This window comes from Salvelinus namaycush, chromosome 10 (assembly GCF_016432855.1).
Source record: "Salvelinus namaycush isolate Seneca chromosome 10, SaNama_1.0, whole genome shotgun sequence".
In the NCBI taxonomy this organism is placed as follows: domain Eukaryota; kingdom Metazoa; phylum Chordata; class Actinopteri; order Salmoniformes; family Salmonidae; genus Salvelinus; species Salvelinus namaycush.
The window spans coordinates 19,633,437-19,655,304 of NC_052316.1; the positions used below are offsets into that span (position 1 = coordinate 19,633,437).

Sequence of the window (21,868 nt, forward strand, 5' to 3'; positions counted from 1 at the left end):
CAGGGACATGAACCATTCTCTTTGATACAGCGATGATCCCTCCTTGTCTATATACTGTATCTCTATCTCTAAAACTTTTCTCCTTCCTCTTTCTAAATACCCTTTCCCTCAAATCCTCCCTCTCTCCTTTTGTCCTGTCTCTTTCTTGACCTCTCTCTCTCTCTCTCTCTCTCTCTGCTCTGGTTAGCACTGGTGAGTCCTGTGGGAGTGACTGAGCTAGAGAAGGAGAATCAGAGAAAAGTAAAGTAAAGAGAGTGAGGAGGGAGGCCCCAGCGGTTCTCTGATGAATGAGGACCGCTTGAGCGTTTAATGGTCAAAGGGAGGGGGTTAAGGGGGGGGGAGGGGGGTAACCACATGCAGATAATCTATCACAGGAAGGCCCATTAGCTGCACTCAATACTGGCTGCTCAGGAAATGAGAAATGACAGGGAAATATTTCCTCCCTTCCTCACTTCTGGTCGCGGCCCTGGCCGAGGCCTCCTCAAGCCTGCTCCCTTTGAACCTCCTAGTTGCGCTACACTCTCTGGTGGATAGGCTGAGGCTGGGACTGAGGAGGCCGTCTGCATTAACCTCTCCCCCCTGCGGCCCATCGGGCCCCCAGTAGATGAAGATGGAGCTGGGAGAGCATGGGGGCAGGGGATTACCATCCATTTATCAGGGAACACCTGCTACTCCGGAAGAGTTCATAAGGCCTGCCATAGATCAGCTCGGCCAGGCACCGCCATCAACCATTAGATGGTTATAGCATGTGGTATGGAATGTTAATTATGTGTTATTATTATATAAAGAACCAAGGCTAACTGGACTGATTTAGTGGATGGACGATGGAGACGACTGTAGGAGGCATGGTCTTTAGGGGCCAAGGAGATAGAAGATAATGTCTTATCGCATCATTTGTCTGGACCTAATAATACACCTGTGAAGGTAAAGTGATTGTAATATGCTGAATTGACCCTAGTTCAGACTCCTAAACGGTGATAACCATGAGTGTGTAATCAGTGTGACAACATACAGTGGGGCAAAAAAGTATTTAGCCTCTTAAAGAAGAAGTTACAGGTCTGTGAGAGCCAGAAATCTTGCTTGTTTGTAGGTGACCAAATACTTATTTTCCACCATAATTTGCAAATAAATTCATTAAAAATCCTACAATGTGATTTTCTGGATTTTTTTCCTCATTTTGTCTGTCATAGTTGAAGTGTACCTATGATGAAAATTACAGGCCTCTCTCATCTTTTTAAGTGGGAGAACTTGCACAATTGGTGGCTGACTAAATACTTTTTTGCCCCACTGTATACATACATGTACAGTGTTTTTGACTGTTGAAATATGATCATACTGTAGTTGGTATGACCATAGAGGATTTAAAGTACATGGTGTGTGACAACCATTTTGTATTTTTTTTTATTTAATCTTTATTTAACTAGGCAAGTCAGTTAAGAACAAATTCTTATTTATAATGACGGCCTACTGGGTTAACTGCCTTGTTCAGGGGCAGAACGACAGATTTTTACCTTGTCAGCTTGGGGATTCGATCTAGCAACCTTTTGGTTACTGGCCCAACGCTCCAACCACCTGCCGCCCCAAAACCATAGTGTGTGGTCATAGTAGGTCAGGGCTTGATGGTAAGGTGTGTTAGTGCTGAGCAGGACCAAAAGCCTGTATCTTCAGGACCACGATGGAATAACACGGCTTTAGCCCCACTGGGTCTTCTAGCCCTGGTGGACGTACCTGTGAAGTGTCATGGTTGAAGATGATGGAGCTGAGGTCTCCACAGTTATAGTGTGTGATGAGGTCCTCTGTGGTGAAGGAGCCCTGCAGACTGCCTGCTCTCACACTCTCATGCTGCAGCAGGGTCTGGTTCAGAGCAAACAGCACCTGCAGAGGGAGGAGGGAGGAACTGTTAGGGACTTTACCGTGTGGAACAATGAGAGCATAACAGCACTACTGGAAGTCTCCCTGTATTATGACTCACACTAACACAAGCATACAAGCACACACATGCTGCACTGTACAGGCACACTGTAGTGGGCATGTATGATGTATAGTTTACAGAAGCTTATTTCTATTAGTTTCCTAATGTTGCCCATCAAGTACAAACTGGCTGCAGGTAAAAAAAGACCACAAGACGGATGGCAGAGCTCCAGTGTCTCCACCCCTCTCCTCTCTTAGAGAAATAGAAGGGAGAGCTGAAAAGACAGAGAGTGCCCCTTTAAAAATAGCTCTCTCAGGGCCTCAACAACGTAAATTTACAGCCCCCATTAAAATAAAAAGTAAACCCTCTTTAGAGATAATTTATGGCGTGCAGCAGCCAGCGGGCCCAGCGACACTGCAGCTGTCCCAGACACCAGGGGTTAACTCTCCCAGCTCCCGCCCCCTCACTCCCGCACCCACCTCTGACTGGCCTGGCAGCCCCCAGCCAGCTGTCAATCAGGGATAAGTGTTCTGACAGGAGCGCTAGGTGGAGGGTGCGAGGGAGAGAGTGGTTTACTCAGAGTACAGCGGATTGAGTTTCACGCTGTCTCACATTCCGCCCACTGACACATTCATATCCTATGGTGGTGCGGTCAGTTGATTTGCACCCTTGATTACGTACGTATGTACAGTATGCATGTATACTGTATATCACCGCTATTTACTTCTCCATCCAGCCCTTTATTCCTAATTGCCTCCAGCCGGGTCAGTAAAGAAAAGTGATGGCTATGGTAAATACTGATGGTCGACGGCCCATCCGCATGATTTGTGTGTAGGCTTAAGGCATACAGCTGTGCAACTGATCTATCCCGAATTCAACGGACTCTGAGTTATATGTAATAATTCACACAATTATGTTATGTTTTTGCAATCACTTATTGAACTGATAAATGCCTTATTGTATTGCCTTATTGAATGTTGCTTAAACTGTTAGTAACCTTAACAATGAGCTCAGCACACCCTAATCCCCTCTCTCTCTCTCTCTCTCTCTCTCTCTCTCTCTCTCTCTCTCTCTCTCTCTCTCTCTCTCTCTTTCTCTAGTCTGTGTAGTCTGAGGTCATTGTATTTGCTAACCAGTCTTCCAGGCAGTGCCTTAATAGGGTGCCTCTGTTCTAACGAGGGGAGAAAACACTAGAGAGCTGACAGCAGGGATGCCTCTCTCTCCCTTTCCCTCTTCGTTCCTCTCTTCCCGCCTCCCTCAGTCCACTCTCTAACCTCTTCTCATCTTTCCCAATCGCACGCACGCAACCCCAGGACCTCACTCAGCCTCTCACACTGTAAGGAGAGAGGTGAGTAATCTTATTTATTTTATTAGACGTATTTCACAGAATCTATTTTCAGCTGAGAGCGCAGTGGCGTGCTGTCCTCCTGCCAAAGCGGTAATCCCAAAATGGGCCTTGATCAAACCTGTGGCCATAACGGCAAATATGCTTTCATTCCCGCTCCAGGACCCCCTGCCGGCTCCATAATGACAATACCTCATATATTTATTTCTATCTCACGTCTGCTTGCTTTATTGTCTTAATTTTCCCTCCCCCCACGCCGGGTCACGTTGGAGGGTGAGGCCTGTCGAGCTCAGGCACATATGTGCGTTGGCGTTGCCCAAGCCCTTGACCCACACGGCTCTATGCCTGCCCAGGGCTTTGTACTGCTGCCAAGAGCAATGCCAGAGCAGGCCCTGGGTAGAAAGAGGGCTGAGGTATGGGCTGGGGTAGGGGCTGCCAGCCCCTCTGTACTGCTGCCAGTGCTGTGAGTTTCCTTAAATACAGAAAACTGCACCAGACACACTGGACCTGGTGGAGGAAGAGGGAAGGAGTGAGGGAGTGAGGAAGGGGGTGGAGGGATTTTTGGAAAGGGGGCTGTGAGTGGTGAGGTGTGGTAAGTCAATATTGTTCTCACACTGCGGAGACTGCACATCTCTGTGCTGTTGCCATAGCGCCTTCGCTGTGATGTGTTGAATGTGTGTGTGTGTGTGTGTGTGTGCGTGCGTGCGTGCGTGCGTGCGTGCGTGCGTGCGTGCGTGCGTGCGTGCGTGAGTGCGTGCGTGCGTGCGTGTGTGTGGAGGCTCCTCAGCAGAGGAAGGGGAGGACCATTGTCCTCAATGAATTTCATAAAAATAAAAATTGTTAAACATAAAAACTTTTTTTTTTAGATAAAACAATACTAAATATATTAATGTCACCAAATAAATAAACACTGTTTTGCAATGATTGTCTACAGTAGCCTCAACAGCACTCTATAGGGTAGTACCATAGTGTAGTGTAGGCAGAGGACAGCTAGCTTCCGTCCTCCTCTGGGTACATTGACTTCAATACAAAACCTAGGAGACTCATGGTTCTCACCCCCTTTCATAGACTTACACAGTAAATATGACAACTTCCAGAGGACGACCTCCAACCTATCAGAGCTCTTGCAGCATGAACTGACATGTTGTCCACCCAATCAAAGGATCAGAGAAATAATCTAGTACTGAAAGCCATCACAGCTACCATCACAAATAGCACCGAAGCAGCCAGAGTAATTATAGAGACCAACGTGAAATACCTAAATACTCATCATAAAACATTTCTGAAAAATACATGGTGTACAGCAAATGAAAGACAAACATCTTGTGAATCCAGCCAATATTTCCGATTTTTTAAGTGTTTTACAGCGAAAACACAATATAGCATTATATTAGCTTACTACAATAGCCTACCACACAACAGCATTGATTCAAGGCAACAGTATTGATAGCGACAAAACCAGCAAAAGATATTAATTATTTCACTAACCTTCATAAACTTCATCAGATGACAGTCCTATAACATCATATTACACAATACATATATGGTTTGTTCGAAAATGTGCATATTTAGAGCTGAAATCCGTGGTTATACATTGTGAAAATGTAGCAACTATTTTCCAGAATCTCCGGATATATTTCTGACACTCACCTATTCTGACCAAATAACTATTCATAAACTTTACTAAAAAATACATGTTGTATAGGAAATGATAGATACACTAGTTCTTAATGCAATCGCCGTGTTAGAATTCTAAAAATAACTTCAGTACGACATACAGCTTACGTTATAGCGAGACAGCGCCAAAAATCAAGGCGGAAAACACAACAACACATTTTCGACAGAAATAGGAAATAACATCATAAATGGGTCCTACTTTTGTTGAGCTTCCATCAGAATCTTGCACAAGGGGTCCTTTGTCCAGAACAATCGTTGTTTGGTTTTAGAATGTCCTTTTTCCCTCTCGAATTAGCAAGCAAAACTAGCCAAGTGGCGCTAAGCTGACCATCGTGAACAAACGCAGAGAACGGAACACGCCAAAACTCCCGAAAAAATGTCAATAATCTGATAAAACTATATTGAAAAAACATACTTTACGATGATATTATCACATTTATCAAATAAAATCAAAGCCGGAGATATTAGACGTCTATAACGAATGCTTTTCAGAAGCCAATACTGATGACCTTTCTGCGCCTTCCTGAACAAAGGAATTTGGGGTCATGTCATTCCAAGCTCTCTCTTTTGACCATAGATATACCTAGAAACCCCATTTCACCTCTCACAGCCTATTGACATTTAGTGGAAGGCGTATGAAGTGCATGTATAGTCATAGATTTCAAGCAAATTGATAGGGAGGCCCTGGAACAGAGCCTCGATTTCAGATTTTTCACTTTCTGACAGGAAGTTTGCTGCAAAATGAGTTCTGTTTTACTCACAGATATAATTCAAACGGTTTTAGAAACTTGAGAGTGTTTTCTATCCAATAGTAATAATAATATGCATATTGTACGAGCAAGAATAGAGTACGAGGCCGTTTAAATTGGGCACGATTTTTCCCCAAAGTGAAAATAGCGTCCTCTATCCTCAACAGGTTTTAAGCATCTCCAATCCAAAATTAAATCTAGAATCGGCTTCCTATTTCGCAACAAAGCCTCCTTCACTCACGCTGCCAAACATACCCTCGTAAAACTGACTATCCTACCGATCCTCGACTTCGGCGATGTCATTTTCAAAATAGCCTCCAACACTCTACTCAGCAACCTGGATGCAGTCTATCACAGTGCCATCCGTTTTGTCACCAAAGCCATTTATACCACCCACCACTGCGACCTGTATGCTCTCGTCGGCTGGCCCTCGCTACATATTCGTCGCCAGACCCACTGGCTCCAGGTCATCTATAAGTCTTTGCTAGGTGAAGCTCCGCCTTATCTCAGCTCACTGGTCACCATAACAACACCCACCCGTAGAAAGCGCACCAGCAGGCATATCTCACTGGTCATCCCCAAAGCCGACACCTCTATTGGCCGCCTTTCCTTCCAGTTCTCTGCTGCCAATGACTGGAACGAATTGCAAAAATCGCTGAAGTTAGAGACTTATGTCTCCCTCACTAACTTTATGCATCAGCTATCTGAGCAGCTTACCGATCGCTGCAGCTGTACACAGCCCATCTGTAAATAGCCCATCCAACTACCCACCTCATCCCCATATTGTTTTTATTTACTTTTTTGCTCTTCTGCACACCAGTATTTCTACTTGCACATCATCATCTGCACATCTATCACTCCAGTGTTAATTTGCTAAATTGTAATTACTTCGCTACTATGGCCTATTTATTGCCTTACCTCCTTACTTCATTTGCACACACTGTATATAGATGTTTCTATTGTGTTATTGACTGTACTTTTGTTTATCCCATGTGTAACTCTGTGTTGTTGTCGCACTGCTTTGCTTTATCTTGGCCAGGTTGCAGTTGAAAATGAGAACTTGTTCTCAACTGGTCTACCTGGTTAAATAAAGGTGAAATAATTATATATATTTTTTAAAGTAGGCTGTGTGTAGTGGTTAGTGGTTAGGATATGATGGTTTGGTTTGAAAAGTTTTTTTCGCCTGGTCACAGCCATCTGATGTGTTGTGCACTGAAGACCACAAGCAAAGGGAAAAGGTGAGAGGAGAAGAGCGCGTAGATGCAAAAACGACGAGCAAAGTGATCATGCTGTTTGTAAGTGGCTGCTATGAAAGTGAACTGTGTTTGCGTGTTTTCAGGTGTGTATTCATTCCCCCAATTCTGTTGAAAAAGGTTTCTTAAAGAAGCAAACGGAACGAAACGGGGATAAACAAACCTGCATTTGTTCAATAGAAAATCTTGTTTGCAATTGTTGCACTAATGATTACACTCTAGATCAGCTAGATGTAGGCAAGAGTGTGCAAGCAGTATTGCAGTTTTCCCACTGGTGTGTGTGTGTGTGTGTGTGTGTGTGTGTGTGTGTGTGTGTGTGTGTGTGTGTGTGTGTGTGTGTGTGTGTGTGTGTGTGTGTGTGTGTGTGTGTGTGTGTGTGTGTGTGTGTGTGTGTGTGTGTGTGTGTGTGTGTGCGTGTGTGCGTGAGTGTTGACAGACAGAGTGGCTGTCCTTCAGATGAAAAAAGCCTGTGGGCTCTCCTTCTCCGTGGCCAACGTGAGTAAAACATTTAAACGTGTTAACCCTCGCAAGGCTGCCGGCCCAGGCGGCATCCCTAGCTGCGTCCTCAGAGCATGCGCAGACCAGCTGGCTGGTGTGTTTACGGACATATTCAATCAATCCCTATCCCAGTCTGCTGTGCCCACATGCGTCTAGATGGCCACCATTGTTCCTATTCCCAAGAAAGTAAAGGTAACTGAACTAAATGACTATTGCCCCGTAGCACTCACTTCTGTCATCATGAAGTGCTTTGAGAGACTAGTCAAGGATCATATCACCTCCACCCTACCTGATACCCGAGACCCACTCCAATTTGCTTACCGCCCCAATAGGTCCACAGACGATGCAATCTCCATCAGACTGCACACTGCCCTATCACATCTGGACAAGAGGAATACCTGTGTAAGAATGCTGTTCATTGACTACAGCTCAGCATTTAACACCATAGTACCCTCCAAACTCGTCATTAAGCTTGAGACCCTGGGTCTCGACCCCACCCTGTGCAACTGGGTCCTGGACTTTCTGACGGGCCGCCCCCAGATGGTGAGGGTAGGAAACAACATCTCCACCCCGCTGATCCTCAACACTGGGGCCCCACAAAGGTGCGTTCTCAGCCCTGTCCTGTACTCCCTGTTCACGCATAACTGCGTGGCCATGCACGACTCCAAATCAATCATCAAGTTTGCAGATGACACTACAGTGGTAGGCTTGATTACCAACAACGACGAGACAGCCTACAGGGAGGAGGTAAGGGCTCTCAGAATGTGGTGTCAGGAAAATAACCTCACACTCAACGTCAACAAAACAAAGGAGATGATTGTGAACTTCAGGAAACAGCAGAGGGAGCATCCCCCCATCCACATCAACGGGACAGTAGTGGAGAAGGTGGAAAGTTTTAAGTTCCTCGGCGTACACATCACGGACAAACTGAAATAGTCCACCCACACAGACAGCGTGGCGAAGAAGGCGCAACAGCGCCTCTTCAACCTCAGGAGGCTGAAGAAATTTGGCACCTAAAAGACTCACTAACTTTTACAGATGCACAATCGAGAGCATCCTGTCGGGCTGTATCACCGCCTGGTATGGCAAATGATCCGTCCACAACCGCAAGGCTCTCCAGAGGGTAGTGCGGTCTGCACAATGCATCACCGGGGGCAAACTACCTGCCCTCCAGGACACCTACAGCACCCGATGTCACAGGAAGGCCAAAAAGATCATCAAGGACAACAACCACCCGAGCCACTGCCTGTTCACCCCGCTATCATCCAGAAGGCGAGGTCAGTGCAGGTGCATCAAAGCGGGGACCGAGAAACTGAATAACAGCTTCTATCTCAAGGCCATCAGACTGTTAAACAGCCATCACTAACATAGAGTAGCTGCTGCCAACATACAGACTCAAATCTCTTGCCACTTTAATAAATGGATTCAATAAAGGTATCACTCGTCACTTAAAAAACGCCACTTTATTAATTCCTACATACCCTACATTACTCATCTCATATGTATATACTGTATCCTATACCATCTACTGCATCTTACCTATGCCGCACGGCCATGGCTCATCCATATGTTTATATGTACATATTCTTATTCATCCCTTTACATTTGTGTGTATAAGGTAGTCGTTGTGAATTTGTTCGATTACTTGTTAGTTATTACTGCACTGTCGGAACTAGAAGCACAAGCATTTCCCTACACTCGCATTAACATCAGCTAACCATGTGTATGTGACCAATAAAATTTGATTTAATTAGATTTGATTTCTCTCTCTGCCTAAGGGACAGGTTGTCACAGGTTAGACCCCTGACATAGGCCATCACAGTACCTTGCAGAAGTGGGTGGTGATTATCGCATGTGATTTATCAACACGCTTCACTTCACACAGGTTACTCATCACAACGCCTTCGTGAGAACCTCAGATTATAATTTCGTAAAGATTGCATAAAGATCCAAACTGGAAAGTGCTCCACGCTGACAGTCTTGGAACGTCAGCATTCCAAAATTTCATTAGTGGTCTGTGGAAAGAAAGAGAGATAGAAAAAAACTAGAGAACGTTAACATTCTTTTCCAAAAAGGAGAAGGAGCAGAAAAAAAACACATTTATCAACACGTGTGTGCATAGAAGCAATTGACCTTGAAGTGTATTAGACTCTGGCTGTTTGTTCCTGGTTTTCCCTCTGAGACTTTTATGCTGTTATAACATGTAACAAGTAGGTGCTGTTGACAAGGTGTTGGACTGCTCGCTCATGTCAACTACCTCACTCCTCTCACTCCCTTTCCTCCCCAACTCTCTTTCTCTCTCTTTCTCTCTCATTCACTTTTTGAAAATAGGTGTTAAAACTCTAATTCTTTTTCCTACTCTTTCTCTCTTTCTCTCTCTCTCTTTCTCTCTCTCTCTCTCTCTCTCTCTCTCTCTCTCTCTCACTTTTTCTCCACTGAGACTGAGGAATGGTGCACCCTTCTACCCTCTCAAAGTACATCGACAGAACAAAATAAATGAAGAGTGAAATAAAGAGAGAAAGAGAATGTTAAACAAATAAGGGCAGGTTCTAATGGAAGCATGTGTTATGCAGATGGAGGGGTATTTCCTCTGGAGGAGTGGTCAGGGTAGGGAGGCATCATTACTGGAAGTGGGCACTGGGTCTAATGTTGGATAGGCACAGGTGCATGAGCGGCATGAGAAGCATGGAGAGGTCTGCCAGCATCAGGCAAGAGATCTGAGAAGTATTTGAAGAAGTCTGCTCACAGATATTTAATCACCACTGATCAAGATACATAGAGAAACAGCTTAAGGCATTGTTCCTCTCCATTGCCTGCCTCTGCCTGGGAGCTCCTAGAGGTGGTTGTGTTTCATCAGCAGACCCCGGAGCCTAACCCAGGGACACGCTCGGCTGGGCTCGGCTGGGAAGGCACGGGGCTCAGCCCAAAGGGAATGGGATTCATAGTGGCCTGGGACCACAGGGGTGTAATAACATTCAGAGTTAACTAGGGTTGGGAATCATCATACACACACTCTGCTGAGGGGCTCCGCTACGGGGGATACTATAGGTTTTGTGAGTGTGTGATCTCGTTGAAGCGTGTGTGCGTGTCTGTGTGTGTGCACATAGCTGCGGGAAGATGTTTGGGGGTGAGGGTGCAGATGTTGTTTTTGGCCCGCGGTACAGACGGCTATATCGGTCAGCTAATACAGGACTAGTAAATGCCCAGGCCACTGCTTTTGTGAAATAACTTATGTATTCATGTTTTTCTTTAATTCTGATTTATCCGGGGGTGCTACAGCACCCTCAGTGCCCCTACTTCCTGCGGCTATGTGTGTGCGTGCATGCTTGTGCGTGCGTGCCTGAGAGAACCTGTGCAACGCTGCCTATGAAAAGACACCAAGTCACAATCCTCTAAACTCCCCTAAACTCCCACCGTCTACTGTCTGATCACAGAAGTCTGAATAGCATACATTTCCTCTTTTCACCTAATATCTTTATAGTGTCTGCTTGATGCCTGTTTCAATGTCATACTGACCATGTCATAAGTGCTCTTTCAAAAGCAACGCCGTCTCATCTTTTACGTCCAGTCTGAAACACACCTTGAAAACATTAGTGTAGGAAATGGAGATCGTGACGCACAAGAACACTTCAAAGTTGTCTGTACAATCTCTGCTGGTAGTAGCTTCACCATAGTCTCCAACGGTTTAATCAGCTATCCCTCATACATGGTCTTTTCTCTAGGAAACCCTGTAACCTGTCAGTGCTATAAAACATAACAATGCTTTCAAATGGCATTTCCAACTTCTAAGAATTGCCTAAATATTTTTACAACCCTTTGGCGCCTCTTTTGTGTAACTTTCGCTTATTCGAAGGTAAGCAATGCCTTCAGCTGATCACATCTGGCAATAGCAACAGCCGGGTCCCTTACACAGTCCCTTACACACTCTACACATGCAAGCACACACACGCACGCACGCGCACACTCACACACACACACACACACAGCCAGATAAAACTATTGTCCCTTGAAGACATCCTTTTTGGTTTTGACTTTCCCTATCTCTCTATCTCTCACCCTTCTGTCTCTCTCAGCCCAGGAAATCCAGGGATTACCTGGGGACAATCCCAGTGGCAGCAGCCTGGTGCTCCCAGCTTCTACAGAAAGCCTCCCTCTTCTCTCTTTCCTTCCCTCTCCCGCCCCCTTCCTCCTCCCTCTCTTCTCTCTTCCCTCCCCTCTCTCTCCCAACCCAGGGGCTCCGGTGATGGACACTGCAGGACCATCTCAGCCTGGCGGGGGACAAATCTCCTCATCCTTTTCTCTTATCCCTCCTTTCTGACCTCCTCCCTTAGTCAATCTTTCCGTCTCCTAGCCTCCACTCTGCTCTCCTTCAGTCCCCATCTCTCTCAGTCCAAACCCTGGCATTGGCTCCAAAGCCCCTCTCCCTAGCCCCCAGCCCAGTAAATAAGAACTTGTGGGGGGATCGACCCTGCTCTCTTTACACTTGTCCACAAACAAACCCTGCTGTTTGATTTAGCAGCCCAAATACAACACCATTCATCCATTCCTTCCCACCTGAACATTTTGAAAACAATAAAGTATCATTTGAGAGAGAACAGCTGCCTCTTCACTGTGAATTCCCAGGAATGGTGTGAGAAAAAGAGAAAGACAGAGTGGGAGGAATTAAATAAGAAAAAAGGGAAGGGGTGAAATAGTGCTCAATCTTACTGTCTTTCAGCACTGCTGGGTGTTGAGGTAAGGGGTGTAGAGAAAAGAGCAGAGGAACATAGCAGTACCGTTGTTAGCTCACAGAAAGACCTGACCTGTGTAAGCCAGCAGCCCACAGCCTACACAGGCCTGTACTGTGAGCACCAACACATTCTGCATATAGCTCCTCTTTTCCCAGGGAATGATCTTATTGAATCCCATGGGCTTCATCGGCCTCCATTATGATGTGTGATGCTATCAGAACCAGATGAGTGGACTCATTCCTTAGTCAGAAAGACCAGGGAGACTCCTGCATGTATAAAACATACAGCTCCAACCAAGGGGCCACTTTTCTCTTATCTTGCAGTCTGCTTTGGTTCATTTAATAGCTTTAGACAGTGTAATTCCCTAAGAATGATTTGTATTTCTGCAACGTCCCGTTCTAAGGTCCTGCTGAAACATGAGAGTAGCACATAATCTTGTGTATGATTGAAGATAAATTGTGCCATGGCCAGAAAACTAATGCAGATTCAGGGGATATGAGCAGCAGTGTGGGAGTAGGACCAGTCCCTTTGCAAGACTTAATTCCTCCGAGCGCTGAGTGGTTCCTGTCACCAGAGCTGTGTGTGTGTGAAGGCAGTGCCAGGTACAGCCCATCTCTCACACACAGCTCAGATGAAGTGTGACGTGAAGTCCTCATGCCTCATACATCTGATCTTGGGCCTGTGTCAGTTCAGACTGACGTTACTGGAGCCTGCACTGATTGATAAGCGGCTCTCTCAATTTGCTCCATATTGCCTGGGTAGTGTACAGGACTATGGCATGGTATAGCATTTAAATAACTGCAGCATTTCCATATAAAAGGAGCATGATTGAAAGGCTATTATGTATGAGTTAATGTCTGTGTGTAGTGCATGTGTGTCCATTTGTGAAGGGGGGTAAGAGTGAAACAGAGGGGGGGGGGGGGGGGGGGGGGGGTAGAGGGAGCGAAAGCCATGTGTTTATAGTTAGCAGGAGAGAAAGCCTCTGTGCTCTTCCCCTGCCCACCCCATCCCTCCATCCCCCTCTTCGATCAGGTCTGGAGCACAGCTGGCCCTGCATTGCCCTCCACCAGCCCACCTCTCCTCTCCTCACCCCTCCATCCAGACAGACCTGGATCCTCCACACAGTTATCAACAACATCACTCACCCTCTCTCTTCATTCCCCTCTCCTCTCCTTCTTCTTCCTCTGATTGGTTGCCTTCTCCCTCCCACCACCGTCTGTCTGAACCCTGTTTATTTTGCTTTCATCTTCTCTTCCTCCTTCCTGCGTTCTGCTCCCACTCCTTTCTACATTACTTGTGTCTATGTGTGTGTATGTATGTGTGTGTGTGTCTATGTGTGTGTATGTATGTGTGTGTGTGTCTATGTGTGTGTATGTATGTGTGTGTGTGTGTCTATGTGTGTGTATGTATGTGTGTGTGTGTCTATGTGTGTGTATGTATGTGTGTGTGTGTCTATGTGTGTGTATGTATGTATGTGTGTGTATGTATGTGTGTGTATGTATGTGTGTGTGTGTCTATGTGTGTGTATGTATGTGTGTGTGTGTCTATGTGTGTGTATGTATGTGTGTGTGTGTCTATGTGTGTGTATGTATGTGTGTGTGTGTCTATGTGTGTGTATGTATGTGTGTGTGTGTGTCTATGTGTGTGTATGTATGTGTGTGTGTGTCTATGTTTGTGTATGTATGTGTGTGTGTGTCTATGTGTGTGTATGTATGTGTGTGTGTGTGTGTGTGTGTGTGTGTATGTGTGTGTGTGTGTGTGTGTGTGTGTGTGTGTGTGTGTGTGTGTGTGTGTGTGTGTGTGTGTGTGTGTGCCACGCATGCATGTTATAGTGCGGTCAGTGTGTATTTGTGTGTGTGTGTGTGTTTGTGTGTTATGGTGCGGTCAGTGTGTATTTGTGTGTGTGTGTGTTTGTGTGTTATGGTGCGGTCAGTGTGTATTTGTGTGTGTGTGTTTGTGTGTTATGGTGCGGTCAGTGTGTATTTGTGTGTGTGTGTTTGTGTGTTATGGTGCGGTCAGTGTGTATTTGTGTGTGTGTGTGTGTGTTTGTGTGTTATGGTGCGGTCAGTGTGTATTTGTATGTATGTGTGTATGTGTGTTTGTGTGTTATGGGCGGTCAGTGTGTGTTTGTGTGTATGTGTGTGTGTTCGTGTGTTATGGTGTGGTCAGTGTGTGTTTGTGTGTATGTGTGTGTGTGTGTGTGTGTGTGTGTTTGTGTGTTATGGTGTGGTCAGTGTGTATTTGAGTGAATGTGTGTGTGTTTGTGTGTTATGGTGCAGTCAGTGTGTGTGCTGAGTGTACAGTGCAGTGTCTGTCTGAACGAGCAGCAGCAGCCAAAGGGAAGAGGGCAGGCTCTGCTCCCCTCAGTCACGGCTCCTCCAGACACCAAACACTAACGCAGCGTAATCCCAGACAAGCACACCATTTCACGGCAAATCAGAGGGAGAAATGTCAAATTTTACGGAGCACAGTCAATCTGGAGAGGCTGTACCTTGAGGGCAGTGAAAAATACACAGAGATAGTATATGTGTGTGTGTGTGTGGGGGGGGGGGGGGGGGTTGTGTGTGTAAGGGCATTTCAGGGGGAATCACAGGGTGCCTGAGGGTCATGCTGCCCTGTCATTTTCAATGTATTTTATTATATTTTGAAAAACTTCTGTCAGCACATCCGTTGAAGACAGATCAGAAATCCTCTCCCCAATGAGAACAAGCTGTCTGAGAAAGAGTGTGTAAGAGAGGCACAAACCCCGCTCAGCTCTCCACTGCAGGCCCGACGGCATGCACTCAAAACTATGGGAGCGCTGGGAAGAACCCCAATTCAGATGCCGTATCTTAATTTTATCATCCTGTTTCTGCAGGAATTTTCCAATGAAATCTTGTAGTGTATTTGAGGTTTAAAAAGGCCTCTAAAGTTTGTAATTTCCACTTAAAAATGTCACACTTGATTTGCCCTAACGAAAAAAGTATCAACTAATACATAAAATGTCCATTAATTATAATCCACATAATAATTCACATTTCCTGTTGCTGCAGGATCATTTTTCTGCTGTAGCAAATTTGCTCAAATTAAGATCCTACATATGTCCTTCAAAAGACACAACTGCTTTTTTCTTGGTGAAAAATATTTGTGGATATTTGTTGATTCCTCCTCACTGGACAGCCTGTCAGAGAACCCTGCTGTTCAGCCATGTCCTCTCACTCTCACACACACAAGAGGTGTGCTCAATTCAGAGTTGAACTGAGAATGCCTCATAAATTCCAGCTCAATTCTTGAATTGATACAGAATTGTAATTAGAATTTGAATTAAAGGAAATATACTGGAATTCAGTGCCTCTTCTATTCTATATTAGGTGTAGTCTATACAAATATACATATTGTACATAAAACATTAAACATGTCACTATATACATGCATATAAAATATTGATGAACCAACTGAAAAGAAAAGAATGATCAAGGAAAACAAATGTATATGAATATTCCAAGTTACTATATTTCATGAATCACTTACATTTAGTCTAACCCTCAAGTTGACCCTAAAGCCTTCAAAAAGAAGCCAAACAAATGGAATGGTTGGTGGAAATATAATTTGCTATTCTACACTCTTAGAAAAAAGGGTTCCAAAAGGGTTCTTCGGCTGTCCCCATATGAGAACCCTTTTTGGTTCCAGGTAGAACCCTTTTAGGATCCATTTAGAACCCTCTGTGGAAAGGGTTCGACATGGAACCCTAAAGGGTTCTACCTGGAACCAAAAGGGTTCTCCTTTAGGGACATCTGAAGAACTCGTTTAGATTCTAGATAGGACCTTTTTTTCTGAGAGCGTAAGCACTCAGGTTAAAAGAGTATATAAATATTGTTTCCAGAGAAAAGTGATATATTCTTTGGTATCTGGAAGTGTGACCTGTCAGATTCAATGAAATTCTCATGTTCTATGACTGAGTGGAATTTCTTTGAATTGCACTGTATAAATTCTACTTCCTGTCACTCAAACTCAAATTCTACACTCTTAGAAAAAAGGGTTCCAAAAAGGTTTTGCGGCTATTCCCATAGGAGAACCCTTTTTGGTTACTGGTAAAACTCTTTTGGGTTCCATGTAGAATCTTCTGTGGAAAGGGTTCTACCAGGAACCAAAATAGGTTCTTCAAATGGTTCTCCTATGGGGACAGCCGAATAACCTTTTTTGGTTCTAGATACTGTAGCACCTATTTTTCTAAGAGTGTACATCCTGTGGGGTGTGTCCAATTCAATTTTAATTTCAATTCATGAGTTGAATGGGAGTCAGTTCCAAAATTCTAAATTAAGCACAAACCTGACACACACACACACAAACACACACAGAGTATACACACACACAGAGGGTATACACACACAGTACCAGCCCCCCCCCCCCCCCCCCTACCCCTACAGTGGTCAGAGGATACGTCATGTTAGCCCCTGGCATCCCCTCTCCCTCTCTCTGTCTCTCCAACCCTCTCTCCCCTTCTCTCTCGGTCTCTCCAGAGGACTGTCCAAAAGTACCTTGGAAGCAGAGAGTGTGAATTGAAAGCAGATGAAGTAACAGCCAGTCTGAAGCCTTTTATTCTTTAATCTACATTAACAAGGGTACACTTGAGCCTTCTCTTTCCACTTCCTGACTACCCCTTTCCCCCCCAACATTCTCTGCCAACACCTCTACAACCCCCCAATAACCCCACCTTCACCACTGGCCAATCCATGACAGGGAGCCAAGCCAACCCAACCCAATCTGCATGATGAACAGAAAAAGTGAAAAAACTGAGGGAGCGATGGAGAACGATCAGAGGGAGAGAGAAACAGACAGACAGAGATGACAGGAAGAAAGAGAGAGGGAGAGTGAGAATTGAGAGAGAGAGATGAGTTATCCAACAGGCTGGCAGTGAGAGAGAGGCTCCCTGTTTACTGCTGGTCCTAATTAGTGGACAACTTGTCCCCCATGCCCAAACCCTAAACCTACAGTACTGTAGAATCAACAGCTCTTCTAATCCTCTACCCTCTGTTACACCTAGCCTAGATACAGTTCTCACCATATATAACCTTCACACCCTGACAATACACAGAGCCCTAGCCCCTTAGACCTAACCTAAACACAAAGCTCTCCAAAAGGATCCACTATAAGAGAGACACTTGTATCCCAGATCCCTTTAGGCCTGTTTGAAAAGGAAACAATGGGAGTAGAGTCAGTCATATTGGGCAGCAACCACATTCATGATAATAACACAGTCATAACTCCATGGCTCTGATTGGTGCATTAACACTTATCAGGACAGGTGTCCTATGGGCATACTGTAGTAGATTAATAATAATAGTGATTAACAGTAAGGGTTACTGTACTGTATGTTGGTGGTGGTAATGGTGGCTGCTGGGGGGTAAAATGGGTAAGACAGTGCTGGCCATTGGTGAGAACAGAGCTGGATGTCATATCAGAGCTGGGGCCTTTTACTACTCTCATAAGCCTATAATTATTTCATGACTCTTTAGTTAGGCTCTGGGTTGTGTTGATTTGAGCGTTGTCCAAGATTTAGAATGTTTATGTAATCTCTCTCATTTATTTACGAGAAGGTTTATTCCTTCTCATGTTTTGTGTGGACGCGGGGAGAGGGTGTGTGAACCTCATGTTCTGTTTTGTTTGTTTGTTGTTTTGTCTGGCTCGCTGAGTACATGCATCTGGGTGAGGTGGTGCATGCAGGCTTTGGAAAAGGGATGATAACAGAGAGGCGTAAACACTACCCTGCTCTCCACTGCTCTGCTCTGTCCCTTTCTGCTCTGCTCTGCTCTGTCCCTCTCTGCTCTGGTCTGTCCCTCTCTGCTCTGCTCTGTCCCTCTCTGCTCTGCTCTGGTCTGTCCCTCTCTGCTCTGCTCTGTCCCTCTCTGCTCTGCTCTGCTCTGTCCCTCTGTGCTCTGCTCTGTCCCTCTCTGATCTGTCCCTCTCTGCTCTGTCCCTGTCTGCTCTGTCCCTCTCTGCTCTGCTCTGTCCCTCTCAGCTCTGCTCTGTCCCTCTCTGCTCTGTCACTCTCTGCTCTGCTCTGGTCTGTCCCTCTCTGCTCTGGTCTGTCCCTCTCTGCTCTGCTCTGTCCCTCTCTGCTCTGCTCTGTCCCTCTCTGCTCTGTCCCTCTCTGCTCTGATCTGTCCCTCTCTGCTCTGTCCCTCTCTGCTCTGCTCTGTCCCTCTCTGCTCTGCTCTGTCCCTCTCTGCTCTGTCCCTCTCTGCTCTGATCTGTCCCTCTCTGCTCTGTCCCTCTCTGCTCTGTCCCTCTCTACTCTGCTCTGTCCCTCTCTGCTCTGTCCCTCTCTGCTATGCTCTGTCCCTCTCTGCTCTGCTCTGTCCCTCGCTTCCCTTCTTGAGACATGAGCTAAAGCAGCTCTGGTGTCTGTCTGGCTCCCCACAACAGAGCCACAGTTCGGTAAATGTTGCCACCAGCACTGCCCCCAACACCCCAACTGCCTCTCTCCATCAATGCTGCCCCTGCATCAGCCAAACACTCCCTCCCTCCCCGCTTCCATAACCTCCCACAGCCTGAAAGCCAGCCACCACGGCCACGGGGAAGAAAATGCTCACTATGCAGAAATATGATGATGACTATGATTGAGATTAGTAATAGTTTTAGCACTCCCCTTCTATTTGGAAAAACATTTGGTTTGGACCACAGCTGAGCGGAGCGCTTGACAGGGAGAATTGGTGCATGGGAACGGCCCGTGTAAGAGTAGCAGCTTAAACACAAAGCCTGCTGGGCTCAAGGGCAGACGCGGTGTAGCGCTGAGGAGCTGTGGTCAGGGTGACCAACAAATCACAGGATTGTGGTTTTAAATGGCCCACTAATCATCCCCCAAGTCTACAAATGAGGGGAAAAGCAGAGAAAGACAGGCGATGTAAGCAAGATTGGAACTCCTCTGTAGTAGGGCAGAGTTCTCCGTTCTGAAACCATTCACTGAAGAGTACAGTACAGTAAAGATGAATGCACAGACAACAGTAGAGGCTGGACTAGTATCTCCCTTGTATTTTCGAACTACAGAATTCAACCACATCCATTCCTGTTGTTGGTTAAGTGGCCAAACAAAGTGTCATAACTGTTCTCCTTAACAATATAAACATGGCAGAGTGGTAATTGTAGGGTAGTGTTCTGGGGATTCTGGGGTAGGGTTACCTGTTCTGGACCCAGACCTTCTGTGTGTACAATAGTAAACCTATGAGTAAAGTTGGGCTGTCTGGTTTCTGCTGATTGCATCAAATGAGTTGTTCCCTTCCTGCTTTAGAATGGAGAGTCCTGTTCCTCCTTCTGTCCCTAAAACAGAGAAGTCTCCATAGACCGGGGCAGTCAGAGTCAGTCACCCAGACACAGACCCTGCACTGGGCAGCATCACAGCATATTGTTTTTTTTCTGATAGGTGGTCCACACATTTCCAAGCAGGATGCCTCTAAATGTGGGAGCTATAGAGAGGCTGGAGGGAGTGTAAGGAAACCGATACTTTAACAAACGAGGCAATTACTCACGGTAGGGAGGGAGGTGTCCTTTAGGGATTGAGTCATGAGACTCAAGTGGAAAATTGGTATTGTGTTTCTGCACCACACAGGGTTGTACCCATGGAGTAGAGACACACAAGCTTTCAAGTGTGCCTACATATGAGTAGGTTTGATGATGCACATATGTAGTGTGGTTTCCTATTTCACCATACTGAAGCTACAGTGGACCTCTTGTTCTTGTTTAACAAACAGTTAGCTATAGAGAAGCAATGACCCCTTGCTGTTAGGATCATGTGAATCAGCGTGTACTACCACAGTATATCCTATTCTTTACTGTTCTTTACTATTGCATTGTGGGTCCTGAGAAGGGACTCAGTCTGGCCCCCATGGTGCATCTGGCTGCTGTGTCACCTCTGGGTCTGAGGGGGAGCTGGGGGGAGGAAAGGGTGCTGTTAGAGCACAAACACCCTCCATACACTCCCTACACACATACCCTCCTCCTACACCCCCTCCTCTCACCCTCACCTCACTCACCCCACTCTGACCCTGTCCTGACCGTGATGCTATCTCTCCTCAGATCTGTGCCTGAGAGCTGAGACTGCAGCTCTACTGTCTGCCTGGGCTGACCATGGGGCCTAAGCTCTCGCCCCCGCCCCCCTTTCACCCTCTCTCTACAACCACACCCTCTCACACCGCTCCCTCTAATAGGCCAGGGTCTCACCATAGAGGAAGCAATTTTCCATCGTCCGCGCTCAGTTTCTAAAGCTGTTTATTTCAGTGTTGTTGTAAAGGAAGAGATCCCTCTGTTCTCGGGTATAGAATACATGGCTGTGTGTGATGTGTGTAATGTACTGTGTACTGCTGTTGTGGAGTTGACAGTGGCCTTGTCTTTTTACCAACCCTCCTCCTCGTCTCTATCTCACCACATTCCCTGCTGGGCCCAAGCCCCTCTTAATTAACATTTACTTTTATTTGGTAGTTGTTGTTTTAATACCGGGAACCCATTTTCTTTCAAAGCACTTAACAAACTCTAGGCTAGGCTCCTGTATTACACAAGAGAGAGGGAGGTGTCACAGTGGAATCAGAAATCAGCTGTCTGTACTATATACAGGGTCCAGCACACATGGTCACGGAAAACAATATCTGTCACAAACAATGAAGGAAAATCTGAGTTCAGTGACGTTCAACGTGGCACCGTCACAGGATGCCACCTTTCCCACAAGTCAGTTCGTCAAATTTCTGCCCTGCTAGAGCTGCCCTAGTCAAATCTAAGTGTTGTTATTGTGAAGTGGAAACGTCTAGGAGCAACAACGGCTCAGCCGCGAAGTGGTAGGCAAATACAAGCTCACAGTACGGGACCTCCAAGTGCTGAAGCGCGTAGTGCGCAAAAATGTTCTGTTCTCGGTTGCAACACTCACTACCGAGTTCCAAACTGCCTCTGGAAGCAACGTCAGCACAAGAAGTGTTAGTCGGGAGCTTCATGAAATGGGTTTCCATGGCTGAACAGCTGCACACAAGTCTAAGATCACCATGCGTAAGTCCAAGCATTGGCTGGTGGTGTAAAGCTTGCCGCCATTGGACTCTGGAGCAGTGGAAACGCATTCTCTGGAGTGATGAATCACGCTACCTGCCTGAATGCATAGTGCCAACTGTAAAGTTTGGTAGAGGAGGAATAATGGTCTGGGTGTCACTGATTGAGAACCATACCCGGCCAAAACATAGAAACACAAAATCATAGAAAACAAAACATAGAATGCCCACCCCAAATCCCACCCTGACCAAACCAAATAGAGACATAAAAAGGCTCTCTAAGGTCAGGGCGTGATTTGGGGTGGGCATTCTATGTTATGTTTTCTATGATTTTGTGTTTCTATGTTTTGGCCGGGTATGGTTCTCAATCAGGGACAGCTGTCTATCGTGGTCTCTGATTGGGAACCATACTTAGGTAGCCCTTTTTCCCTCCTTTCGTTGTGGGTAGTTGACTTTGTTAGTGGCACTTATGCCCTGTAAGCTTCATGGTCGTTTTTGTTATTTATTGTTTTGTTGGCGACATTTTAACAAATAAAATAAAATGTACGCTCAACACGCTGCACCTTGGTCCACTTCCTTTGACGGCCGTGACACTGGGGCTGTTTTTCATGGTTCAGACTAGGCCCCTTAGTTCCAGTAAAGGGAAATCTTAACGCTACAGCATACAATGACATTCTAGACAATGCTGTGCTTCTAACT

General features: G+C 45.8%; 1 protein-coding gene across 1 annotated transcript in view; it reads right to left on the reverse strand.

Moving 5' to 3' along the window:
• The window catches only part of trabd2b (TraB domain containing 2B), a 142,173-nt gene that overhangs the window by 47,624 nt on the left and 72,681 nt on the right, over nt 1-21,868 (reverse strand). The window contains exon 3 of the mRNA XM_039003123.1: nt 1,729-1,875. Within this exon, the coding sequence (XP_038859051.1) occupies nt 1,729-1,875 (147 nt within the window). The remainder of the gene's footprint in view (nt 1-1,728; nt 1,876-21,868) is intronic.